Source organism: Hippoglossus stenolepis, chromosome 4 (assembly GCF_022539355.2).
Source record: "Hippoglossus stenolepis isolate QCI-W04-F060 chromosome 4, HSTE1.2, whole genome shotgun sequence".
NCBI classification, from domain to species: domain Eukaryota; kingdom Metazoa; phylum Chordata; class Actinopteri; order Pleuronectiformes; family Pleuronectidae; genus Hippoglossus; species Hippoglossus stenolepis.
Window position 1 is genome coordinate 6,646,523 of NC_061486.1, and position 26,699 is coordinate 6,673,221.

A 26,699-nucleotide genomic window follows, 5' to 3' on the forward strand; every position below is an offset into this window, starting at 1 on the left:
ACCAACCAATCAAAAGCATCCTTCGCTTGTACTGATTTTCTCTTCACTTCACTTGACTACGACATTATCTTTGTAATGGCGAAATGCTTCTTTGTGCCGGATGAGCAGGCTTCTCTTTCCAAGTCATGTCCATCGCGCCTCCGACCGCCTCCGTGGACCTGCATCATGACCCATAATCACCATCTCTGAAGAGAACATGCATCACATCATACCATTACACCCACCCTCCTCGCCTTACAGCAGCAGTAATGCCACTTTTTTAGTGCTTGATTATATCCTTAGGACAGATCAGACAGTGACCACATTCCTTTTGCAAACTAATCAGCTCCAAAAAATTACTTATTGATCCCAGGCCGCAGCATGGAGGGGGATTTAGTGGCGGGGTCAGTGGGAGGGCTCGTAGTGCCTGATTGCCAGCCAGCATTTCTGAATCATGAAACACACACACTCTCTCTCTCTCTCACACACACACACACACACACACACACACACACACACACACACACACACACACACACACACACACACACACATATGTATATATTTTCCTCCCCCAAAATGAATCAGTAACAGCCCCAACATGTATTTCTAATAAGCTCTTCTTTCACTAAAAAGTCCTGATGGTAACTGGATCTGGTTTCAATGATCCCCAGGCACAACATCTCTTCCTCTTAAAATACATAAATTGAAAATTGATTTTTTTTATATATATATATAAATATATATATATATATACGGTGCATGACATTTAGCCCAGAAATGTAATATGATGAGACTGGAATTGAAAAATCATCTCCAGTAGGAATGTTCACTGTATGATCCTATTGAGTTTTGTAATAGCTCACCGCGGGAGGTCAGACCTTCACTGAGGTGCTGAGCAGTTTTGAGATAGTCTTTTCGCAACATGCATTTCACGTTACTGCTGTCACATCGTAACTGTGTTATTATGTGGATGTTAGAGTTTGATACTCGGTCCATGTCCAGTGTTGCGATCACTGTGTGACCAAAGCCTCGCCTCGCCTCCATGTTTTTCCCGTCCTATTCCCACAGCACGGCAACTTTCATCCCAGACAGCATTGATCGGATCTTTTAGAGATGAATGGATTAATTACAGGCAGTGAGAGGAGACGAAATACAGTCTGGCATGGGGGGAGAATGAAACTGAGGGCTGGGATTGAGAAAGCCATTAAGGCAAATTGAGGGCATTAATGACTGTAGCACTGCCAGGGGGGCCCCAGCGGCCCACCCTTTTCCCTGGCACTGTGGCTGTGTAATGGCTTCCTCAGCTGCTCTTTTCACATATTAGTTGAGCAGCGGCTCTGTGGCAGCGCCGCTGACACGATGTTCTTTTTCACACCTCTGAGACTTTGCGAGGTCCCCAACAACTCGCTGTCAGACACCACGAGAACCACCTGCACCACGTCATATAAAGACATGAAGCCAAAGACACTGGAGGTGCAGCACAGGTTAGAAACAATCATTAAATATATCAGACCTGGGGCACTAGTGTCGAGTTCACATATATACTATACTTCCTGAGAAATACTGATGTGTGGCTTTCTTTATAATAGAGAGAAAATAGGCGCAACTAAAGAAACACAAACTCCACGAATCATTAAGCTCACGCCTTGCAGCGGTATGCTGACACACATGAAACAAGAGTTCAATAAATAATAGATTGCAAAAAGGAAATATGGGCCTTGTGTTTATCTAATTAAACAACATCAAATATGAATGGCAATCAATTAGGGTTTGCTTCAAGGCTTTAAACAGCACCACTGTAACATGGACACACGTCTCTTTAAAGTCATATAATTTACAATCTGCAATTCACACTCTTATCGAATAGATGGTAACTAGCTGTTGCCAGTTATGCTGCCACAATTAAATGTTATGCACACGAGCTTTGTTGATGCAACGATCAATGATATAGGTAATAATAGCAATAATTTAAATAACCGTAGTCTTTGTGCTTCTCTTTGTTCTCCTCTTGTAAGTTTGTTCCAGCCCTTCTCAATGTCTAGGTTGTTTAAATCTAATCTAGCTGAACACATTACTTCCCTCACATGGCCCCCAGCTGAATGTAGCAACTCATAAAAGCCCAATGTTTCAGCCATATTGATTCCTCTGGTAAAATTGGTTTGAGCAATGAATGTGCCTCAGCGCTATACACTGAAATGTTTTGCAGCCTGGGGGGGGAAAGTGTGAGGGTGACCTTCAATGTTTTTTACCCTCTTACTTTCATAGCAGCTTTTTTTTTTTGTCCTTTCACATTCTGCCTTTGAGCGTTGTTTCATGGTATTTCTGACATCCTCACGTACGCTCTGACGCGAGTGACCCTTGGCACGTCATTCACATTATCTTAACCTGAATTACGATCTCTATTCATGCCTCCTGTGAAGAGAAAAAAATAAAATATTTGGATTTGTTCCCTAACTTTGATTGCGAAAATGCCGTGAAGCGGTTTCTTGTTTGATCTCAGGTGCAGATCATTTATCTGATGGTTTCTTTTCATCTTTTTATCTCTTGCAGTGAATGTTAACTCTAAAGGAAAGTGTGTTATGTGCTTGTATGTGATCCCTGACCAAGATTTCAGCTGCATTTCTCCTACAGCACATTGAGTAATACACTTTGCTGATTGGGGAATGTAGCTTACAAAGGCAGTTCAACCTAAAGACTCCCGATTAAGCTCTCTGGAACACTCGGAGTGTACATGTGAACAAATTCTGGTGAGGCAACAGTATTGTACACATCAGTTGCACTTTATCCCCCAACTTCATTGGTACAGACATCTGAAATATCACTGCTGCAGTTGTACTGTTATGTACAGTAACACTATGACTATTATAGATAAGCATAGTTAGGATTTTATAGATAATAGCATTGGTACCAATACTGTTCCTTGGTATCAGACCCCACCTCTCTTATCAAGACTCTTGTATCAGTGTTCAATACCCTGTTTTGTTTGTTCCTTTATCAGAAAGGGGGCGCAGCTGTTAGAGAAAGGTGTGAGATGTGGACTAACTTGGTTACTTGCTGTTGGGACCAGTGAGTCAATGTTTTGGCAGATGGTTGATTCAAAATGGATAATGCATCATATTACATTTAGACCGAAACTGGAACTTTATAAAATTCGAAGCATACAGCACTTTTTAAGAGCAGAGTTCTGTTTCCTATTGACCATCAGACCACTAGAAAGATGTGTTGGCTTTTATTCGATAAAGTTAATAACTGTGAGGTTGTTACCTTGACATCAAGACAACTCGTCACGTTACTGGAGCTGCTTGCCAACATTTGCCAGAATATCCCGGAAACTGTGTCATCATTAAGAGCCAGAGTCTGTTGCAGTACTGAACGTGGATTGGAGCTTGAACAACCAAAATTACAGAAACAATCTTTGGGAATAACATATTTGACTTTTTAGTTTGGTCCATGGACCAACTGCGAACATGGAGGAGGCAGGTTTTATGGCCTACACTGCAACCAGCCACCCGGGGGTGATGATTGTTTTGTGTTTCACTTTTTGGGAGCTGACAGGTCATTCATCTTTCTATACGGTCTGTCACTAGCCTGATGTGCTGCCCACATTTTACGCATCCGTTCACCTTTGCTTCGCCCGACAGTATCAAAGCAGTTGACAGACAATAAAGACACATGTGATAAAGCCTCGCCACAAAGATGGATGAATCATCATTAACAAACCTGTCAGTACACATCCTTCAGTAACACTGATATGTGTCATTGAGGGTGTGACTCCGTGCATACTTGTGGTGAGGCTTGCAGAGCAAAGTGCATTGCTTCATGATTTCTGTATCACACTGTAACCTCCCTCTCTGTGTTTGTCAAGTCAACCTCTCAGTGTAAGTCAGAGGTCGACTAAGGGACAGTCTGCAGTGAGAGGAAATGAGCGGCGAGTGTTCCTCCAGCTTTCCGCTGGCCACAATGCTCGATTGTGAGTATTTTAAAAGAAAACTCGGCTCTATTGTACAAGTGCACATTGTGCTGCGGCTGGGTCAGAGCTAGAAGTGTAATGTTGAACTGTAATAAAGCGAAGGGGTGAGACCCAAACTCGGGCTGATGGAAAGAAGCAGGAAATTGTCTGTCGGGATCTTCGGCTGCGGGTCCATTGTGGTGAAATTCTGCAGCTCTTGAAAAACAAAAAAGTTCCTCCTGATGGATATAAATTGGCTGGGGGAGTCGGTACTGAGCCGGAGTCTCTAAAGGCCAGACCCGGCTTCTAAATGGCTCAATTTAGCTTTTGTGAGAGCCAGGAACCGGCGCAGGTCACTGCCCCGCAACCTGCCACAGTGAAAATCAATAGGTAGTTTCAGAACAAGGGGCCTTATTAAAACAGGTCCTTTCTCTGTGAGGTGTTTGGATGACACTGTCACACAGAAATCATTAAGCTCAGCTCAAAGTGCTCACCACGTTTAAATTGTTACAATCCCTTTTTTTTTGGACCCACACATCCTCTCGAGTTTTCTCTCGTATCCTCTTCCTGATCCTGAAGATAGTGGGAGTACAATTACAATCCGCTGTAATTGTACGATACCACAGACTGTGGACATTAGTTTCCTCGGACACAAAAGGACAAAACTAAATATAGCAGCTCTCCTCCAAATATAGCAACTATAAATATCGGCGATGTGGATAAACTGATTTACAATATCCCAGATAATGCTGCAAATTGTATATATTTTTCTATCTACTAACTTTTACATTGTTTTGTTTTTTTAAATGTAGCACAGTTAGATGTTTCCTGTCTCCTCCCTCTCTTCTATCCTCATCTCTCTCTCTGTGCTGTAAAGGTAACAACCTCATGCTTTTAGAGCAGAGATGACCTTTTCAGTTTTATGTGTTACACCTTAACGGCTCACAGTAAAGTCTCAAGGCCAACAGCACTGCACAGCAGGGCCGCCCGTAGTAAAAATCCAAATAGTGTTGTTGACCCAAGGGCCACGTGCCCACACTCTCCTTCTCTTCTCCTCCTCCTCCGCGGCTGCAACAATGGCCACAGCGACGTCGTGGACATGCGGAGCCTTCAAGCTGCTAATTTCCTCCCTGATCATGTTTGGAAGTAGGTTGCATGAGTCACAGCCTCACTGCAGAACCAATTCACCGCTTTGTGAGTTCTTTGTTTGGTTGTACCTCCAGTCCACATTCATAATCTACACCTGTAGGGAACTCGTGATTCACGGTTGTGTATTTTAACAGTGTTGTGTGTTCCTACTTCTGTTTTGTTTTGTGTAAACTTAACAAAACAGTGGAAGAGATGAGTCAAAACGCCAAGCGAGCACATCACATTAATCCTCACACAGACACGAATATTGGCATTGACAGACATTTCTTTGTGTTTCATTTCTATATACGATTATATACACCTACACCCGTCTGATAAACCGTAACGTTTTTTTCTTAAGCGTCGCCTTAACACGCTTCTTCATGCAAATGTCGCATTAATGAATATTTCGCTCATTCCCCAAAATTATACGAAAGAAATTAAATCTCACCATAGGACAATGAGTGCGTAACGAGATTTCATAATTAAAAAGGCACTGACAGCTCTCGTGTAACTTAAGTAAATCACGCCTGTCTAAATCGATTTGAGTACTCAGTCCACACGCTGTCTCGCGTTTTCATCTGCCATTGTTCCCATTCTATATTTTTTGGCTTTAACGGTCGAGTGGAAGACAAGTAACAGTAAGTGGGAGGATGTTTTAAGCAGAAGAAAAAAGGAGATGCTAAAAGCCGGTCTCTCAGCTTTCCTGTTTATTTTTAAAACCGTCCCCATCCACCTTTTATCTCGTCGTCATACACATGCCAACCTCTCCACCTCTGTTCAGCGTAAAACCCTTTTGTGATGTGACGGATGTGTACTTATGCTGAATGCCAGCCTGTTGTCAGGATGCATGAGCAGCCAACTTCCCTTAGCGCGAATTATATATCTCTCTATAGCTGCTTTCAGACATGCACTGATCTCCAGATATTCTCCTGAGTTTATCCGGAGGGGCTGCACGTGAGAAAGCAAATGTCTGACTTTCTTGCTCCGGACATTTCCTAGAAGATTCTCCTGCCAGCCCCCTGGTGAAATCTCCAGAGAATGACTGTGTGAGCCAATGTACCAATACAATAAAAGAGGTGCCATACCCGTATAAGATGCCAATGAAAATGTCAACTTGGGAAGAACACTTGTTGATAAGGGTCAACACTGGTTTCATTGTACTCTAAACAAAAATTTGTGATTACCGCAGCTGAACTTTGACGCTACATCCTGCCTCCTGCGTGCTGCATCACCCTTCACCTGATCCCTCAGCAGATTTTCTTCTTGTTGTGGACACATCTGACCTATATGAGCTGCATTGTTCATATGTGGAAGGCAAAGTCCGAAGAAGGCCCGGACCCCATTGTGTGGTTATTTCCCGGAGTTCATGTTTCAAAACTTTGGTTAAATAGTCCAGATAATACAAGGCACATTACTCAGTGTAGGAATTGGACGGGGGGTTCGAAGCAGGTCCTCGTGGTGAAAGCAAACAGCCTTTTGAAGCATCATTTTAAATCATTTCATGAGACAAGTCTCTTCATGACAAAACAACAGTAAAGCTCAGAAGGGCTTGGACCCTGTTGCAGTGAACACAAGGACCAGAGAGATGTGTTGCCAGAAACCAAATGGTGCTGAGTCGGGTAAATGTCGTAACAACAAAGTTGTCCAAAGGAATCATGGTCAACTTTTATTAGTCCAGATGTGACAAAGCTTTTAGTTCTGTCGTAATACCAGATGTTTTTTTTCAACTCTTTTCTCGAGTAGCAATTTCCTTTGCACTGCTCACCCAATCTACCCATTTCCACTGAGACCCACTAACCTAATTGATTAATTAATAAAAGGTAATAAAATGTATGTACTGCTCTGTCTTTGCTGAACACCCCCTCCTGGAATCCGGTGTGAGAAAGTATAGCTCAGTTTTTACAGCTGATGGGAAAGTGACTGTAAACATTACTCGTAAAATGTTCATTCAGACAATATAGTAAAGGCCTGAGGCAGGATTGGTAATGTTGCTGTGATAAAAAACGAGACAGTGAACCTCGGCTGGCTGTTGTAACGGCTCACGACTGAAGAAAGAGCCGTTCTTGGAGGACGAGACGATGCAGTGTGGGTTGAGAACACACCAGATTAAACCACAAAGGCAACGGAAAACAGTCATTTAGTGCTGCATTAAAACAGATTATGGAAGGATGTTTACCAACTTCAGTTGATATACGAACGTACAGTATGTGTTAAAATATTTTAGATTTAAGCAGAAGTGCAGACCCACTAAGCTTCCCTGTTGTTTGGCCTCATTCTATCACCTTTCACTGCCACATAAATAAATTAGAGGAAAATGCAGCATTTCCCTTTCAGCATATAAATGAGTAGTTTGACTAACATTGGTTGTTTCCTTTTCCAATTAGAGAATCCTGTGTACGCCGCATAAACCACCCAAAGCTGTGCAGTACCGAGCACGTGTAGTTTAACATGTTTACACTATTTAAAAGCGCAATAAAACACCATGAATCAAGATAAATTCAGATTAATATGCTGTGTAACTATGACACATTTTAACCCCCGGTGCAGCATTTTCTGTATCGATGACATCATGGATTTACAGGCTGCTGTTTGAACAGCCGTTGTGTATTCATAGCTTTCAGGTCTGTTTGGCTTAATGTCCCAATGCTGCCGGCAGTATTTTTGGCGTGCTGCGTAGTCTGACTTCTTCAGTGCCTGTAATGGCTCTGTTGGGACGGCGTAAAAGTGCTTCTTCAGCGCTCATTAATGGAGCAAATTGAACAGGTCTCCCAGCCTCGCTCCATAATGAGGACCTCCTTCTTCTCTGCCTCTCCCCCCCCGCCCCACTGCCACCATCGTCCTGCAGTCTATTGTTCACCTACGGTTTGGGTCAGAGCTGCAGAGCAGTAATTGTATCACTCTGACCCTCTTTTGGTTTTTATTTTGTCACAGGGACCTGCGCTTTATCGGGTGCAGGCCATCCCTCAGGTTGTAAAAGCCACAGTGCCCCTCCTCCCACACCTAGGGACAGGGGTGCTGCCTGCCTGCCTGCCTGCCAGCGATCAATATGCCACTGTCGTTAACTGGATTTGTTGCTGTGGTGCTTGCTTATGAGGCAGCAATTAGAGTGTGAAGTGGCAAGGCCAGGGCACGAGGCTGCGGCTGTGCGAGGCTTGGCCCCGGGGGATGGAAATGTCAGGGGCACAAGCCCAGTTTCATTAGGGCCTGAAGAGACTATGACGATCCATACTGTCTGCGTAATTCTTTCAGCCAAAAGGGGGTTGGAATTATTTGTGGGAGACAGTTAGCCAACACAGAACGAGGTCACAGGTTAGGAGCAGCTGTGGACACTTGCTTGCTTTGAAATCCACTTACACGCTGTGGAATCCACTTACATACCTCCATTGTTTTATCACCACATCAGTGGTCGGAGGGGGACCTGAGTGAGACTGAGCTGCACCAGCTTGCTATGCACCAACTTCACTGTCATTTACAAAAGAAAATCAATCTATCCTCCAGTGTATTCTGAAGGTTTTGTGGAGTGACATTTTTTCCTTAAACATTATCACCTGCTGCTTTTAGGCTTTTATTGTGTTTCTCAGTTCATGCCTAAAAGTAATTATAGGCCACCACGGCCATTTCCAGTGATGTCTGTGTCAGACCATCACTCAGCTTCAGATTGGTGACATTGAAGCATTTATGGTTGTAGGGGTGGCCCCGGGGGCCCCCCGGTGTCTGGCTATTTCTTTCTCCCCCAAAAGGGTCATAGTGTCTGTGGTCAAGCATTGGGAAGGGGTGCCTTTATGTGTCGTTGGGGATCGACTCTGACCCAGGGCTCTAAATCACTTTCCATTCCAGGGGACAATTAAGTTTGAACCTCTGATTTGTACGGCCCTCAAGTGATTCTGTCGATAGCACTCAGCATACAGGGGCGGGGCCGTCTGGTTAAGTGGAATAACCCCTCCATTTTCAGAGCCAGAGTGTTTTATTCAATCCAATTATTTCGGCTCATCTGAAGGTATTGATGAGTGAGGACCTAAATGTAAACAACTGCCTCCGAGACGAGACATCCCAAACATCTAATGTGTCATTTCAGCTCATTCACAACCGTGCGTCATCCCGGGGAATCGCAAATAGCTCAGTGTAGCTGCACAACACAACGTGGCGGACCGGAACTGTGCAACAGCTAGTTTGTTTGTTTCTGGCAACAGGGGGCAGCAGATGTTCAAACTGTCTCAGGCCAAAGGGGGTCACCGAATCCAAATATTGAGATGAATGGTTTCCCCTCCAACGGCCGACTGAAGGTGAGGAGCAAGGCAGGAGATTTAAAGGACGTGAGGGGGTGATGCCGTTTTTATAGTCATGATTACAGCCAGTTTACTGTGTGCGGAAGGGGACAGGGCCATTGAAAAGGTTTGAGTGGAGACAAGACAGAAGCAGTGAGAGAGGCACTTTTAATTCTGGGCTCTGTTCCAGAAGTGAGTGCACGGTGAGAGTGTAATGGCATATACATATTTTAAATACGTTATCTCGACTGTGTGCAAAAAGAGGAACAGGCTGTTAGCAGATAAAAGCGGAGTTTAATGCGAAACTGTTTATACACATTCATATTCCCTGGAAATGGAATATGTACCTATTGCTGCAAGAGGTACATTTTAATGTACAGTATTGCAGTTAAGTGTCTAGCACAGTGGGTGCCAAACACAATTAAACACAATAGCATGTATACTATATACCCCCCTCACAGACACACACACACACAAACAAAGTGAGTGAGTGGACAGCTCTAAGTACAGGTGGGAACACACTTAGATCAGATAGTGATCCGATCACACCAGACCACATGGTCCACATTCGTTTAACAGTGTGGACACAAATCTGTCCTTGGCCACATAAAGGACCTCCTACTCGGCTGACTTCCTCTGACCCGCTGCAGTTTCACTATGAATCGAGCGTATTTTTAACCTCAGCCACAATATCAACACTGATCACCACATACTGATCAATACTTTCCTTAAATTGGCAAAATCTTTCTTCTCCCCTTAGCTGCACGAGATTCATTCAGCTCCTCTCTCTCTCCACCTCTCTCTCGCTCACTCGCTTTTGCGGACACACAGGCGCACACAAACACAGACACACACACAACACACAAAATGACAAGGGACACACTTGTGTTCTCAGACTGGGTAAAAACTTGGTCTTCGTGAACAGAAACGATGTACGTGTTTATTTGCATATAGGGCGGGGAAATGAGATCCGATCATGAGACGTGGGTGGGGCCCCCAGGTGTGATTGCACACACTCAGATCTGTCCACTTGTCATCGGATCACAAAAACCACATGTTACCAGCAGGTGTTTACGGGGCCTATGTTTTTGCCTCTGTCCTTTTGTTTGTCACCAGGATTTTGCAAAAACTCCACAAAGCTCGGTGGAAGGGTGGGACATGGGCCAAGAAAGAAGCCATGGAATTTTTTTCACTTCCTTTAACATTGTGAGATTGGGCACATCTTGACATTTAAGGGACTGATATCCATGAGTGTGCGCAATTTGGTGCAGTTTAATTGAATTCAAGGGGACTGTTGACCCTTCAGCTCTACTGATTTCCGTTCTAGTTTTTTAGAATTGTTTTTCCCCACTGCACAGTTGAATCATTTTTAAATAGCAGCCATAAAAACTATTCGACTATTTCAATTAAATAGTTACTGATGGATTCAATGTGTGACTTTTCCACGACAGGGTGAGAGGCTACTTCCTAAACCATAAGTTATTTTCCATTCCAGGCCTGTGGAGGCACAATATAATGCAATTCAATATATCAGTATGATGTTGTTTCCACTGTGCATTTGCTACCTGTTAACACAGACAATTAATTACATGACTTCCGGAAATTGAATATCTAGCAATCCTTAAATACTGTTTATTGATCACATGCCACCAGTGGAAAGGAGGTTTAATTAAAGTCTTACTTCATGCTCACACCCACTCTGCCTCCTGCAACAAAGAATAAGGAATAGTTACAGCAGGTAATGTAAAGACAGCCTTTACACAGGAAGAGCTGGATCATAGGTACAAATGAATGAATGTGGTGCTGTAGAAATTCAACTTTTTAGTATTGGCTATCTACGAGGGCTCAGGAACATTAATGCAAATGAGATCAATTATGTCAACACATTAAATTACATGTTAGAAATAAAGGGCTCAGTGGATATACTGTTGTATGTGCTAATGTAAGTGTGACAATGCTGGCAAGAGGCTAAGTGATACAATCATGCTGAAACCTTAACGAGATAATCTCATCCTCTTATCAAAAACCTGTTCAACCTGACAAAACAAACACTACATTAGGAAAATGGTGCATACGTACATTGTATTTTTTAATAAGGTTAAATCATGTGAGGAAGTCAAAGCGTTATTTATGGTTACTCAGTAGATCTCAGACATTTATGTGGGGGGCTTCCTGTGTTGTAAAGTTTATTCCACCAAACATGACTTGTAAATTCTTGTTCCTGATTGATGGTGGCTCCTGCCAAGTCTTGGGGAGATTTGCAGGGATGTTTTTAATGAGGGGGGGGTGACGATGAATAAATGGTGTTGATAGGTTAAATAAATCAACTTATTTTGGTTTCACGGGTGTTTGTGAGATCGAGTGTCTTTCTCCGAGTTTCCTGCAGGGGAAATGAAAATGAATAACTTCCCGTTCTTAACAAAGACAGCTGAATATGAGGTTGACTCTGTGGGTTTCCTCCTGACAATCAAGAAGCCACGGTCTTATCAGTGTTCATAGTGTGGTCCGTTGTGCGGGGCAAAGGGGTTTTCAGACCAGAGGAAACAGATCCCGCTCAGAGCCAGTCTAATGATGTCTGAGGAGGAAGACTGCAGGGAGAGGAAGGACGACGTCCGAACTGATAAGGAGGTTGGAGAGATACTTGAGAAACTCTCCTCCCTTCCTCTCGTTCCCTCCCTTCTGACTCGTCAGGGCTCAAGTATTCACTTCTCACTCATTAGCGGCTGCTGCCCCTCACTCACTGGACCAAAGTGTTTATCCCATCCTGTCATGACAATGACTAGCACCCTGTTATCAAGGTCTGCCCTAGGTGGGGGATGACAGCTGTGATGAGTTTCCACAGAGGCAGATTACGTGGCTACATTCAGAGGGGGGGAAAAGTAGGGCAGCTAATTAGCTGCAGCTCTCAGGACCCGGAGAGGAGGCTGTTTTTCACCGAGACAGGGAAATTCCATAAATGACAGGAATGTGGTTGAAGAGGAGAGGCTGGAATATCTAATACGAGTGGGAGGAAAAGAGAGGTTGACATGGAACAGCGAAAAAAAATGGAGGCAAGGAGACAGATCATCCCATAACGTTTATGCAACTGAACTTATCTCATCTCACAGTGCACCTCGTAGATTCTCCTGACATTTGTTAGACGTATCTTTGAAATGGCCTCTTCAGGGGGAGAAAACAGATGTAAGCACCTGTGTGCGGGACTAAATGTACAGAAGTTCATCTTCTACATGGAATGTGTTTGGTTCAGTTGTACTGACTATGTGAAGGACAGTGTTTTCTGTATATATTTCCCTGAAAAGACGCTGTCAGATTTCTACATTTGTGTTTCTGTCCTTGCTTTTCTCACTGGTTTGAATTAGGCAGAACTCGGATGGGGAGAAAAGGTGGTGTCTTGTTTTACTGTGCACCGCTCACCTTTTGGCAGCATGTGAATCAAAAGGTGTTGCGTCTTTTGCTCATGTTGCCCAAATCAGATCAAACCACACTCACAAAGTCCTGATGAATAAGAGGAACTGAGCTTTCGAGTGTTAATCTAAGAAGAACTAAGGATATCTTTCTTCTGAAACTTGTAAATACACATGGATACACATGCAACTGCCTCGTAGCTGCTGTATTCACGTTCGCAACAAAAATCAAATACTAACAACTCGTTTCTTCAGTCGTCCGCTCGATGTTAAAAGCATAAATTCCTATACAGTAATCCCCGGTTTAGCAACATTTGATAGGGCGCCCCTATCTCACTTCCTGGGCCTTCTCAGTGAACGCAGAGGAAGACGGGGCGATGCATTACATACAGAGTGCGTGTCCTGCTGATAGAGGCCTCCCTCCACACCGAGCTCAGGTGTCGTGTCCTCCATACTTTCTCCATCTGTCTGGGCCTCCTCCTTAAGCCCCTCGGAGGGAGTATCAGAGAGTACAGAATTTAACATGTGTCACACCGGCTTCCATTAAATGTTTTATTGCCCCGGATAAATCCAGATCAGCTGTTTAATGTCTTAAAAAAAAAAAAACATGGGTTCTTATAAAAGTCTCCCACTTCCATGTATCATATTAAAGTCACAAGCCCTAAATAGCAAAAGCAGCCTTTTCTCGCTGTCCCTCCTCCAACATTTCTGCCCTTTTCTGGACAGAGATTTGACTAAATCTGTAGCCACATAACCTCCTCGTAACCACATGGAACTCATTCAGTTTATGCACAGAGCGATGTGCATTTTTGGACAATGCATCACTGTGAGAGGTGTGTCACTATTTCAGCATAATGTGGAAACGGGTTGTGTGTATTAAAGGGTCGAAAGAGAGGAGAGGAATAGAGACGTCTAATAGATCTATAGAGTCGCTGTCACGCCGGAGCGGAATCGGAAAAACTTGCTAAATAAGAAAGTGATACTTCAGCGGATGCTAACGCACATGTAGGGATGTGTTTATGGGTGTGTGTGTGTGTGTGTGTGCCTGTGTCTGTCACTGTATTGTACGGCGTGTTCCTATGTGGGTGTTATTGCCGAGGACAGTGCAGAGCAGAGCACAGCTTAATATCTATGTTTGACATGGAGGCCCATTAATAAGGGTCTGATCCCGGCCCAGTGACAGGACTGCTGACAGAGGAGGATCATGGGGAAGAATCATGCCCTGCTGAGGGAGCCTGGGCTGCAGGTAGACCCATTCTGCCTTCCCCAGGTGTCATTACGGATGCTGGGGAGGGAGCAGAGGAGGCCGGGCCGCCTACTGACATCTACATTAATCACCCCTCCACATATCAACCCCCCCCTCTATCCGCACACCGGCGCCCCCCACCACCTCCAGCTCCTAATCATCCCCACGCAGAGACCCAAACCCAGTAAGGGGATACGCAGCCATGAAAGATATCCAGCTAAGAGCTCCCCAAATACCACTCTGATCTGATCGTGAGTGATGTTGCTACCTGAACCTCTGACCCGGCACACAATTAAAAACACTTTCCTCTCCCTCCCAGAGACTCGGAGGAGAAACGGCTTCGCTGAAACTACACATTTTGTCTCTGTCTTTCCCCTGATTCATTGTTTGCATTTGAGTTGCACCTGAGTTGCGCGCAATTAAAATGCAGAAAATGTTTTGTGCTGGAATGTGTGGAGTCTCCAAAACCCCCATAGAGCGCTGCTGCTGTTGTGCACGCTCCTGATTGTGGCGTAGATATCACCCTCTCCACTCGGGGACCCCCTATTGATCCTCAGCTGTGCTTTTATCTACATAAAAACAACAACACTGCAGCACTTTATGTTCACATCGCTTCACTTTGAATTCAACCACCAGATTCTTAATCTTTCACAGGGAAAATTAGAGGACGCAGTAATTAAAGTCTGCAGCGCTTCATATAATGTGATTTCTGTCTTTCATTGAATCATAAGCTGCTGTTTTTTATACGAAGTCAGTGGACTTTGGGAATCAACTTGACCGATTGCTGCGGTGTCACTTGAGAAGTGGATGAGGATGGATGGGGGGGGTCCAGCCCAACAACCCTCCATAATGAATGGCCCCGCCCAGGATTCGTCAATGAGCAGATGTTCTGAGAACAATATTGGGGGAATCATCTGATTGATTATTAGTTTTGATCCAATTAAAGACACATAATTGCACAGATATGTGACAGTAATTGTGGCATGATTGGTTTGGGACAAAATAAATGATCCCTTACAACATCTATTGGTAAATTTAAACCAGTCTTTGCAGGAATGGAAACCAAATAACAATTGCGTATGAGACAGTTTTTCTCCTTAGTGTTTTTCATTATATTTGGTTTCATGTTGTTGACGCAGTCGTTTCCAAACCACTGCTCGTGTTTTGCTTTACCCTCAATGACGTCACACTCAGTCGCGTGTGGTTACGCCTCATCTTGCACGCTGTCTGTTGTCATAATGAAAGAAGTAATCAACCCAGAAAACCGTGTTTGTCTGTAATATTATGAATGTCACCCTAATAAGAGATCTGTGACATTCTCCCAACGGTGGAACGAAGCATAATCTCATATTATAGTGTCCCTGGCTTAGCCCCGCCATCTCCTTTTTTATGTGGCGTGCCTTGCCCTGAGTAAATGCAGCCTCCAGTTTAATTAAAATAAATCCACTTTCAGCTAATATTTAGAATGTCACTGCCTCTGCTACAGATACAGGGATTGGAAGTGGTGAATAAAAGGCTGGGCTTGAAGGAGAATTACACTCTACTTACGTTTCCATCAATGAAGCCATACACTCGGTTGTTTATGTTCGAAGTGGGCTTTTCTTCTTAGTAAATTACCTTTCTCCAATTCTCTTTTTTTTCTCCCCACTATTTTATTTCCCTCAAACCGTCAGCAGCACTGATGACACAATAAATTTCTGCCTTGGCTCTGTGTGCGTGTGCGTTTGTGTTTGTGTGCGTGTGGTTACGCACATCTGGTTGAATCTAGGACACTACGGAGGCCCAGAGAAGACAGCATTTGCATGCAGCTCACAAACGTATCGGGATATGAAGACAAATCACTGTGTCTGGCCAGCTGACAGGGCCGCCCGCCCGCCCGCCTGCAGTGGGAGCGAGCCTTGCAAACTTGCAACATGTCACAGTTCCCAGTAAGGCCTTTATAGGGCAGGCTCCAACACGCAGCTCGACAAACAAACCATGAGCAGTCAAAGCTATTATTAACGGCAATAGAAGTGGTTTCCTTTGCCAAAGCCGTTCTGTCATGGTGTTGGCCCCTGTATGTTTTATTGGGAGAGTATGGTTTCCACAGACACCTTCAGGGCTTCTACTGCAAGATTTGGAGGCTTTGTTCTTTCGGGTGACTTTGATGTAAATCATAAAATGGGAAAATCTGAACCTTCGAGTTTATGTTCCCGCTGGTGTTGTGTCTGTTAAGGTGGAAAAACAAAGGGAGTAACTGGTGAAATTAAAACCTTACGTCATTTTTATCTAGTGTGCTTGTATATACAGATGTGCATTTAATGTCGTGTACAGCTGCAGTATTTGCTTAATGTAAGGTCACAGTAAACCACTATACTCTGTGGGGGAATAAGACGGTGGATTAGATTAGTTGTTTAAAAGCTCCTTGTCAAAATGATTATTACCAGCAGCTTGAAGTGATACAGTAAGTTTTCCTTACTACATATAATAGTGATTACGTTTTGTTGTCTATTACAATGTGTTGAAAGAGCTCTCCCTCTGTGGTATTGATAAAATGTGTCTAATTCTCCTGCTGAATACAACAAACAAATTAAAGTGATGGCACAATTATGTGATAGCTCCTTTTTTTAAAAAATGTTGCTGTTGCTGTCTCCTCTTATTACACCTCTTGAAATGAATATTAGAGAGCCTTGGGGCACGGATTGCTATGGCTGTCACCAGTAGGGGGAGCTCACAGCTCATAGCTCACCCTATTATAAACTGGTGGGTGGATATGAACAGGACTGCAGCTGGGCAGTGGCGCAGACCACATACACATCCACACATCCACCTCTATCTCTGCACATCTACATAGACCGGCTCCTGCCTTCTGTGTCTCATTATATTAAATATTAGATTCTTCACATTCTGTTTCCTGTGTGTTTCTGCACTTTTTCCCAGATGAAGACACTTGTAATGCAGAGAAGACGCCTCATGTTGGTGCAGGGCCTCGGTCACTCATTCATTGATTTTTGACTGAGATCATATTTACTCTTCTTTTCTACTATTTAGCATTTCCCCTCTGTGCATCTTTCATATGCCAGATATGGGGTCTATCGATCATTGGAAATTACATTTATAATCACACTATGTGCACTTGAGCTTTTTTCCAAATTATTGCCTTTACCTTTAAAATATTATCCTGTGCTCTGATACCTGTTGGCTCTTTTTATTTTGCCAAATGGATATTTTCTGATTTGATTTCCAGTATATTGCTCACGTTGTGTGATAAATAACGAATTGATGTCCTGCACAGATTTATGTGAGGCTATAAAGTAAAAAAGCTAAATGTGAGTAATAAACACTCGGTGTGGATTTTATCATCCAGCTCCACTGCGTCAGTGTTTATCACTTTTTCCTGCAGAAACAAACCGTGCAGCTTCATTTTTTTTATGACTTAGTTGGACTCAGCTCCAGACTCTCCTTGACTTCCTTTCCCTTCAGTCTCTCTCTCTCCCCTCCGGTCGCTTCCATCTCCCCGCATCCGTCCGCGTTGTGTGTGTGCGTGCGTGTGGATCGCCCGTGCGTGGAGCTCCAGTGTGGATCCTCAGTGCGTTTTGGTCTGCGAGCTGTGCCGGGTGCGCAGAGGCAGTGCGCTCCTAGCGGCAGCGCTGTTCCAAAAACCAAACAGACAGAAAGAGAGGAGAAGGATGTTGAAGTGACTTGTGGCGTGACTGCACACTTACACGTCTATATTCCCAAGCACATGGGTCTTCTGGGAGCTGGGTCCCTGCGTAATAAAGCAACTTTTTGGGGGAGAGCGCAGGAGTTGGAGGCTGGTTGTGACCATGTGTTGAACTGGGGAGAAGATTGTGGCTTTTTATTTTTGAAAGGTGCCAAAGACGCGTCTCAAGGAACCGAGGGCATGCGGAGAAGTGCATAGCCTGTAGCTGCGTTTCTTTTCCAGCGTGGACTTCAATTCCTCCCCCCGACTCCCTGTGTGGGCTTCATCCTGCCGGGGAACCGGCACAGCTTGCGGATGAACCCACCGGACACACGCGGATAATTTTACGCAAACACGGAGAGTTTGGTTGGAAGGGTTTGCTGGATATTCACAACCCGCGCTGCTCCGGGTGACCTGCGGTTCAATGGATCCTCTCTGCTTTTGGACATTTAAACTGGCTGCTGTCAGTGAGTAAACCTCTGCGTGTTCACGCCACAGAAACACGGAGCCCACTCGGCTGTCATTATTTTTTTTTTGGACATATTATTTTTGTTGTGCGGTGAGATTGGAGGATTTGCGCGCCCGCCGTGGATGTTTAATATGCTAGTATGGGTCCGCTAGCGTTCATCCTTGTTGGTGGATTACTGTATTTTCAAGCTGATGGTAAGTTTGAAAACGTTTTGTTGAGTAAAAAAACTTAATACTTGTCTCCAAATGAATAGTTTCTGTTTGGCACAGACTTCAAACACACCCATTTGGACGCCACTCGTCCACCTCAGCAGTGTTCATCTGTGCGTAATGTGCGTTTATGTTGTTGGAGGGAAGAAATATATATATTTCATCAATTCACTGGGCTTTGATGATTAAAGGATTATTAGCTGCAATCAGGGGATTATGTTAATAACCTTGTAAAGGTGTGATTTAAATCCATGTTGCACCATCTCAGGAGTTGGTGTCTCCTGTTTTAAAATTTAAATTAAAGTCATATGTGAACAAGTAGTTGAATTCAGCTCTTCCATCCACTGCAGCAATTGTCTTTTGGAAGTGTCTGTCAAGAGGTTAAAATTGAGGAGAGAGATTTGTTTTATCTTCATATGCAACAGATAGAAGAAGCAGCACAACTCCTGTTTTCTGAGTATTTAACATTTAAAAATATATATGTTGTAGGATAGTATATGATGTGTGTTACGACAAAATGAATCAGTTCGAGATTTGTTTAGTAATGTTCCTCTGAGAGTGAGATTCTCTAATTCTGTGTGAAGCACAGATCTCTGAGTAGATTGTCAGGTGCTGTTGCACTGGCTACAGGTTCTCTCTCTAGAGGTGGAGGCAGTGTTTTGTTTCAGGATTTTTTTTTTTAATTACGACAAACAAATCCCACACGTGTTTGTGTTTCCAGGAAAAACACAAATGTCAGACAAAGTGCTCTAACACAGGAGAAAGTAGTTTTGTTCAGATCTGTGGACACGAGGAGCTTCACTGGCTTGTAGGTGTTGTGATTCCACACTGTATCTCTGCACTGCTGTGGTCATTTGGCTTTTAGGATTTCACTGCTGCAGTTGTGCACGGTGGTGTAAGCTGGCTTAAACCCAAACTGGGACAATGCCCCAATCAATTATTCCCATTTGTTTGATTAAACTTTAATAATGGTGATCTCTGGTGATTGCTGCAGCCAAAAGCTTCGGCTCCTTTTGTCCACTCGGCCCCTGACTGCAAAGTCAGCATTTAAAAAAAATATATAAAAGAATAATAATTTTACAGGGCTTTTTTGGGAATGGACGGCCTACAAGAGAAGTGGTTTAACGGGAAATAAAAGCACGTCAACTGCAGAGTTAATCTGATGACTTACATTAATCATCGAAATGGGTGGCTGGGTGGGTGGGTGGGGGGCTTCTGGGACAGAAATCGTCACTGGGATTGGTCCAACCTGTGACTGGTGGAATGATGGGAGGGGTGAAGACGTAGCACCTTTTTAAAAATGCGCTTTTGAGCTGGACACACCTTCGTTCTCTCTGACACACACGAACCTCCACAAACAATGAGAACCCTGTAATGAAAAAAAAAGGATCACAATACTCCTGACCTCTCACATCCTGGGGCATTGTATCTGCTCAAGGTCGTGAGTGATGAGTCACACTGTAGTTTGCTTTGTGCTGTTTGTACAAGTTAGCAGTACGTAAAGCCCAGGTTTTCTTCACACTGAATGCAAGAGCCTGCAAGGCCCCATTTTTCTTTTCTTTCACCTGTCAACTCCCGCTTTTGTCCTTCACAGCTGCGACTTTTGCTCTTGAGGCTTTTTAGTTCAATCCTCGTGGCTTTCTGTAGTTAGCAAATCCAGTCCTCTGTGTGCTGGGGTTTGGCTATTTCTCTTTTTATACTCTTTCTTTTGCAATTTCTGCCGTCTTTCACTGTGCTCAGCCAAACCCACTGGTTGCTAGGCAGTGGCTGATGGCATTGCTGGCTGCCCAGAGGGAGAGGGTGCACATCTCCCCGGGAGCTTTGGATCCTCCCAATAATTTGCCTGTCACCCTCCTCCCCCCCTGACCGTTTCCTTGCTTCCTCCCCCGCTCCATCCCAGCACAAACTTACCCATCACCCAGCCCTTTTCAGAGGTAATCTGAGGGTCCTTAGAGAGGGAGGGGCTTACTCTAAGAGTCCACTTAGGCAGACAAAAAGGTCTGGAGTTGTATTCACTGGGCAGCGTAACCGACAAAGCCCAACCTTGTGAATGGCGTCAGTCACTGTTTAGGGTGCTGTGATTAATACTGCTGGTGTGTAAGGCGAGGAGAGAAAAGGTAAGATGAAGACAGAATAGAGGATGAGAAAGTGTGTTGGGTGTTGCCAGGGCTGGGAGAGCAACAGAGAGAGCGAGAGAGGGGAGGGATGTTGAGACCAAAGAAAACAGGGTAGCACACTCTTTTAGGAATCAGACTGATTGCAGGAGGAGATATTTCCAGGAATACAACGGTCAGCAGCTGCCTGGTTATCTCTTAAAACTCCGCTGTGCTGCTTTTGAAGCTGGATTAGAAGATGCTTTGCATAGGGACCGTGCACTCCTGACCCTGTGCTATTCTGAGATCTCCTGCAAGCTTGTGTCTGATGTAGGACCTGGTGACATCACGCCCATCCCGGGTGACACACCAAGAGGTGCTGAAACATGCTCCCGACTTTCGGGACTGTCTAATCTGTCTGAAAGGCCGTGGCGACGACCACTCTGGTTGTCTGATGCCTTAGAAAGTGCATCTCCCTCTCTCTATTTCCCTCAGCCAGCAGGGCTGTGGTTTCACAAAGGCTGAGTCTAAAGAAACTGAAAGTCAGAAAGTGTCTGAAGACGCATTACAAGTGTAATCAAATATATGAATTGAGAGACAAGTTGTTGAACAACACAATCTTTTAAAAGAAACTTAAGCATTAGGCTTTATTACCGACGCTCCCTGGAGACTAACAGCTCCGTTGATGGTCATGATTGAATGTGAGTGGTTTGATGTACTGCCCTATAATGCGAAGTAAAGCCAGATTAAAATAGTCTCAGTGAATGATGAGGCAGGCTCAAGTCATTGTGTGAGAGCCATTCCGATGTCTCGTCCACAAATGTGATTGTTCTGCTCGACTTGGCTGCGTTTAGGCTGCGTTATTGTAATTGCGGTTCATTTGCTGGAATGGGCTCGCTCTAATGATGAACCTTCATCTGAGATCTACAGGAAGCTCTTCTCTACTGTCTCCCACGGTAACATCACTGTCATCGAAGCCACTTCCCTCCACATCGAAGGGCACCGCTGTTTATTCTCCGATTAACGTCAAGCATTGAGTGGAGAGTAAAGACAATAACACTCAAGGGGGTGATTGTTAGAGGAAGTGAATGAACATGGAAGAAAGAAGTAGGAAAATCAGTTTACAGGTCTTTGTGTGAGTGTGATAAGTGTTACTTGACCAATGACATGGGCCTGTCAACTCCTGTGAGACTTTAACAGCCAACTCTGGTTACTCTGCGGCTCGTGTTTCAGCGGCCATCAATCCCACACGTTCAGGATCGACTGTGAAACACTGCTCTGTGATCAGTAAAAAAAAAAAGATTCACAGCTGTTTTAAGTTCTTCGGTCACACTGGTCAACGCCCTTACTCTTTTTTTTTCATAGCGCAGAAGTGGAAGAGAGATGGAGAAAATGCACGTGGCTGATTTTTGCTGTGAGACCAGCAGAATGCAGCGGAGGCAATAAACCACTTCTCCCTGTTTTACCTCCGCTTTATTAAGCATCAGCCAAGCATACCCCTGACATTTACAGAGCAGAAAAAAGGCCTAATGCCTCGATGTTTCTGCCCAGAGAAACAAAGACAAAGGAGGATTAGAGAACAAACAGGAAAATATGGCGGTTTAATGCTAACAGCTATATTGCATATATATATTTACTCCTGCATGATTTATATTTCCAAACTTCTTTAGCCCCATCCTCCTCCTCCTCCTCACATACACACACATGTTATCTCTGTGTCAGTTGTCGGTGTGCATGAGGGTGGAATTCAAACACTGAGGGGCGGTTGTGCACCTGCGATGGCAGTATAGTGGGAGAATGTGTGGAGTTAGGGGTGGGGGGGAGGAGTGAAATGATGAATTGAGCCTGCTGACTGCAAGCGATGAGGGACTTCACCTGTCCCACACACCTGTACTTACAGAATACACACCTGCACTCACCCTCCTGGGCCCCGATACAGAGATAATCCTCTCTCTATTCTCTCACCGCCTCTTGTTTCCCAAACAGACGACGGAGAATTCCAGGCCAACAGCAAAGACTGATGATAAGATGATAGTGAACCAATCCTTATTCCTCAGCAGCAAACACCCAGCCAGCAGTTAAAATGCAAAGTGCCTCGGTGTAGGACAGATTAGTCAGTTACAGTGTGAATGTGAAGAGAATTCTTATCTCAACAAAACTTGATTATTTAAAGCGCACGCCAATATGCAGACAGGAAGTCAGGAAGGAGCAGATCACGAGTCTGTGAGTCCTTAAACTCACTGGTTCACCTTTAACAGCGTTTTCATGTTGCATGCTGCACTGAAACGTGTTTGGGGAAGCATCACATAATTACTCTGTATCTCGTCGCCCTCACTTTGCCCTCTGGTCGCCTGTTTCGCAACAACCTTCAGATAGAGAAAGGGGGAATGTCAAGGTTGATTTACTCACATACATTCATGCAACTACAGTAATTATACATAATCATGAGCGTAAGACCGCACACGTATTGAAAGCATACACAGAAGCATTAAAACCTATGCAGGCGATCATGCATGCACTCTGGTGGCATCAAGCATTTATGTTTCAGGAGGAGAGAGTAAGGAGACATTAATGCACATGAGCTTAATGTGCTGTGTTAATTCACAGAAATACCCACTTCAATTCATTATCAGTCAATTTACCACCACATTCCTGCTTGTTTTTCTTCCATGTGTTTTCAATCAGTAACAAACCTTCTTATTTGTCATTGTCGAGCGTTAGCGTGACAGTTGCACCTGAGCAGAGTGTCTCACCAGTGTCTTGAGAGATGAGGTCAGGCCTGGTGATAAAAATGCATGAGCTGTCTCTCAGTGTGAGACACGTGAAGATGGACAGGCAGAGCACGACACTCGAGCACGCATCCGTCACACACAGCAGCAGTCCGCTGGCGGGGCCGCCGAATGCGTGTCTTGTTCCACCATCTCCATCTCGCCGAGCGGTCTGTGGATCACTCGGCCATGACAGCCCGGTGCCTTTTCGTCCCCGTAACATACTGGGGAATCGTAAACTACGAAATTGCATATACTCCAACCTACACACTATCACGATGACCAAACCATAGACTGTTGATAAAAGTACACATCGACTCTTTGTCCGGAAAGTGAGGCCAATGTGGAATTGAAAATTCCGGGAATATTCAAAGTTGGAAACTTTCCATGGGAATTAACGGGAATATACGGGAATTAATGGGAATAAACTGGAAACTTTGGGGTAATTTATACTAACTGTATTTACCTTGTCATATACAGACATAAATATAAACATTTTGTTTTGTCATAAGCAGACATGCATGCAAACATTTCTAATACAAATTTTAAAAATGACATTTTGACTTAATCCATTTGTGAGTAGAACTCTACCGTCTCTATGTGGATCTCAGGATAGAACCCAGTTAGTGAAAACTTATCAAAACCTGCAGGAACGATGGACTTAAATATGGAAATCTGACCTCAGCAGTTTCCTCTATGTGACAGTATGTTGGAGATGAGTATTGGTGGTTTCTGAATATATTTTTACTATAAAGAGGAAATGGATGTAAAGTGCAAAGGGGAAGTAGTTTTACACATAAACGTCATTTAATGGGAAGTAGTTCACAGGTGTTAAATCAGAATCAGAATCAGAAGTATTTATTGCCAAGTAGGTTTACACCTACCTGGAATTTGCCTTGGTATATAGGTGCATACAAGGAACATAAAACATAAAAACACAATAAGTACTACACACATGAAAAAAACAAATATAAAATAAAAAGATATAAAAGATATATAAAAAAATAAAGTAAAAAGTAAAATGCAAAATGCAAAACATGTCTCCTGTGGCTCAGCGGAGGAGAAAGCGATGCTGATGACGTCATCGACCATGATCAACCATGATCTTGGTTGTTTTAACCAAGATCATGCTGCAAGATCTAGAATTGCTAACGTTAGCCACTTGCCAGCAAGACAATTTTGTTCCTGTGGACTATAAATACAGTCACCTGTTTGCGTTGTCAATCAATAATGGATACAGCGTGCTTTCTCAGACAAGAGGACTTCGGACTTTCATTTGACGCATTTGATCATGTCGGGTTGAGAGAAAAATAAAACAATCCATTAATCCTGTCAATTTGGTTTACAATAGCTAGCTACATCCTTTCCATGTTCATTTTAATACCAATAAACTTGGTATTAAAATGAACATGGCTTCAGTGTAACAAGTAATCAATATGCTAGGTAATGACAAAGACGTTCAACAACAACAGAAAGTCATAGGTTTACGTTTCTGGCAGACAATGTTCCCAACTAGCTGCATCCAGGTTCCAGCTGAGCTAGGCTTGCCTAGTCTTGTTTTCAACTACATTTAAGTCACCTGTTATAAGCTAACATTTCCAAAATTCCAGAGCTTAACTTCCCATGGAAATTTTCCGGAAATTTTCCGCCCCTTTGCAACCCTAGTCATGACCAGCAGAGGGCGACTCCACCGGTTGCAAAAATAAGTCAGTTTCTGTAGAAATCTCTGAGAAAATGATCCGAATGCCCACAACATTTTTATGTGGAGTATATGTTCTCAGTAATTTCTAGTCCTTTGTAAAATATTGTTCCATTTAGAATATAATGTTCAATAAAGTTTGACATGCATTAGGGCAAGGAAGCTGTGTGATTGACAGCTAGCCCCGTCAGATGGGTGCAGGTGTAGCTGGGCATGAAGTGTCCTCCAAATATGGTTACTTGTGGTTTAAGAAAAGGTTTATAAAAGAATTGTAAAGTATGTATAATGGTGGTATACATGATGTGCTGTCTGTACTTTTTTCTTGACTATGGTACGTTGAAAAACATTTCAGACACAGAGTTATTTCCCTGGTAGTTTTTGTCCAGATAATCTGTGTGTAAGTAGATTGCTATGCTTTGATATGTAATATGCTAAACTATGTTAGCATATTTAAGTTAGCACTTCTAGCACAACTGACGGAATATGATCACACTCTTACAGACATAAGAATTTGATAATTGTGTGTGTCAGTGTTGTGGGAATCTGTTCTTGTTGTGTTCCTACTGAGAACACTTGCGGCACCACACTGTCGCCCGAGCCACCGCGACCAGGGGTGAGGTTATTTACTGTATGGAATGGCTCCTGGTGAGACTGGCTTTGTGGCTGAAGTCTCCGGGTGAAACATGGCACAAGCCAAGTGTCACACCCATTGTGGCAGAGAGGGAAAAAACGACTTAATCGCATCCTTGAACGTTTGAACTCACCAGTTTCACTTCCCCGGGGGTTGATGAATTTTTCTGAGGGCTCGCTCCCGGGCATTCGTCAGCGAGAGACACAGCGACACCCAGCCAGCGGTAGAATTATGAAACTAAGTGATTGTATGTGTGCGATTGGTTTTCTGAGCACTATTCATAACCATCAAAGCCTGTTGTTTGTTTTGTGTTGGCATGGCTATACGGGCCTGAGTAAATTTAATAAGACCTTCCTTCACATACTGCTGGCACCCCTGACCCTGTAGCCCTCGGCAAGACCAGATGAAGTGTCCCCTGGAATAGAAATTTAATAAATCTCATCATGACTTGCTATGCTGCACCCTAAAAAAAACACGACCAGTAAGCTACGAGGGCCATTAGATTACCTTGCAGTGCTCTCTGAGTCCATCACTCGGATGCTCTGTGATTACAGCTCTTATTCCTCATGTTCACCTGCGGGGCCGAGGGCCGCTGGAGGGGCTGGAGGGGCTGGAGGGGCTGGAGGGGCTGGCGGTGGCGACTGCCCTCATTGACATGCAAGGACACTGCGATGTGTTCACTACAGGTCGGCGCCCGCAGCACACCTCCAATTATCCACTCATCTCTCAGCACAGTGTATCATAGACACCTGAAGGCCCCCATCCTCCACCCTCCCCTCCCCTTTGCCTTCATTTCTGAAGCAATAAAGCTCTTATTTATTTCCCCCCCTGTTCAATCTGCAGGGGCAGCTCAGCAATGCAGGTAAAGAGATTACAATGCTTGAGGGAGAATCAATTGATGCCATTCATTTCATTGCAGTCCCCCCGGTAGGAACTGTCAGAGTAGCCCATGCTTGAATGTATAGGGGATTGGTGTTGGGATGTTTGAGCCCAGCTGCGTCAACATTCACACATGCACACACACACACACACACACACACACACACACACACACACACACACACACACACACACACACACACACACACACACACACACACACACACACACACACATCTTGAGAACATCAACATAAACACTGCTGCTCGCTTATCTGATTTTATAGAAAATT

General features: G+C 44.0%; 1 protein-coding gene across 6 annotated transcripts in view; it reads left to right on the forward strand.

Moving 5' to 3' along the window:
• The window catches only part of robo2 (roundabout, axon guidance receptor, homolog 2 (Drosophila)), a 259,592-nt gene that overhangs the window by 83,441 nt on the left and 149,452 nt on the right, over positions 1-26,699 (forward strand). The window contains exon 1 of one of the 6 annotated variants that reach the window (XM_035154982.2): positions 17,562-18,322. The exons of the other annotated variants lie outside the window; for them this stretch is intronic. Coding sequence (XP_035010873.1) covers positions 18,268-18,322 — 55 coding nt within the window. The 5' untranslated portion in view covers positions 17,562-18,267. Of the gene's footprint in view, positions 1-17,561; positions 18,323-26,699 lie in introns of those variants that run through there. 6 annotated transcript variants of the gene reach the window in all.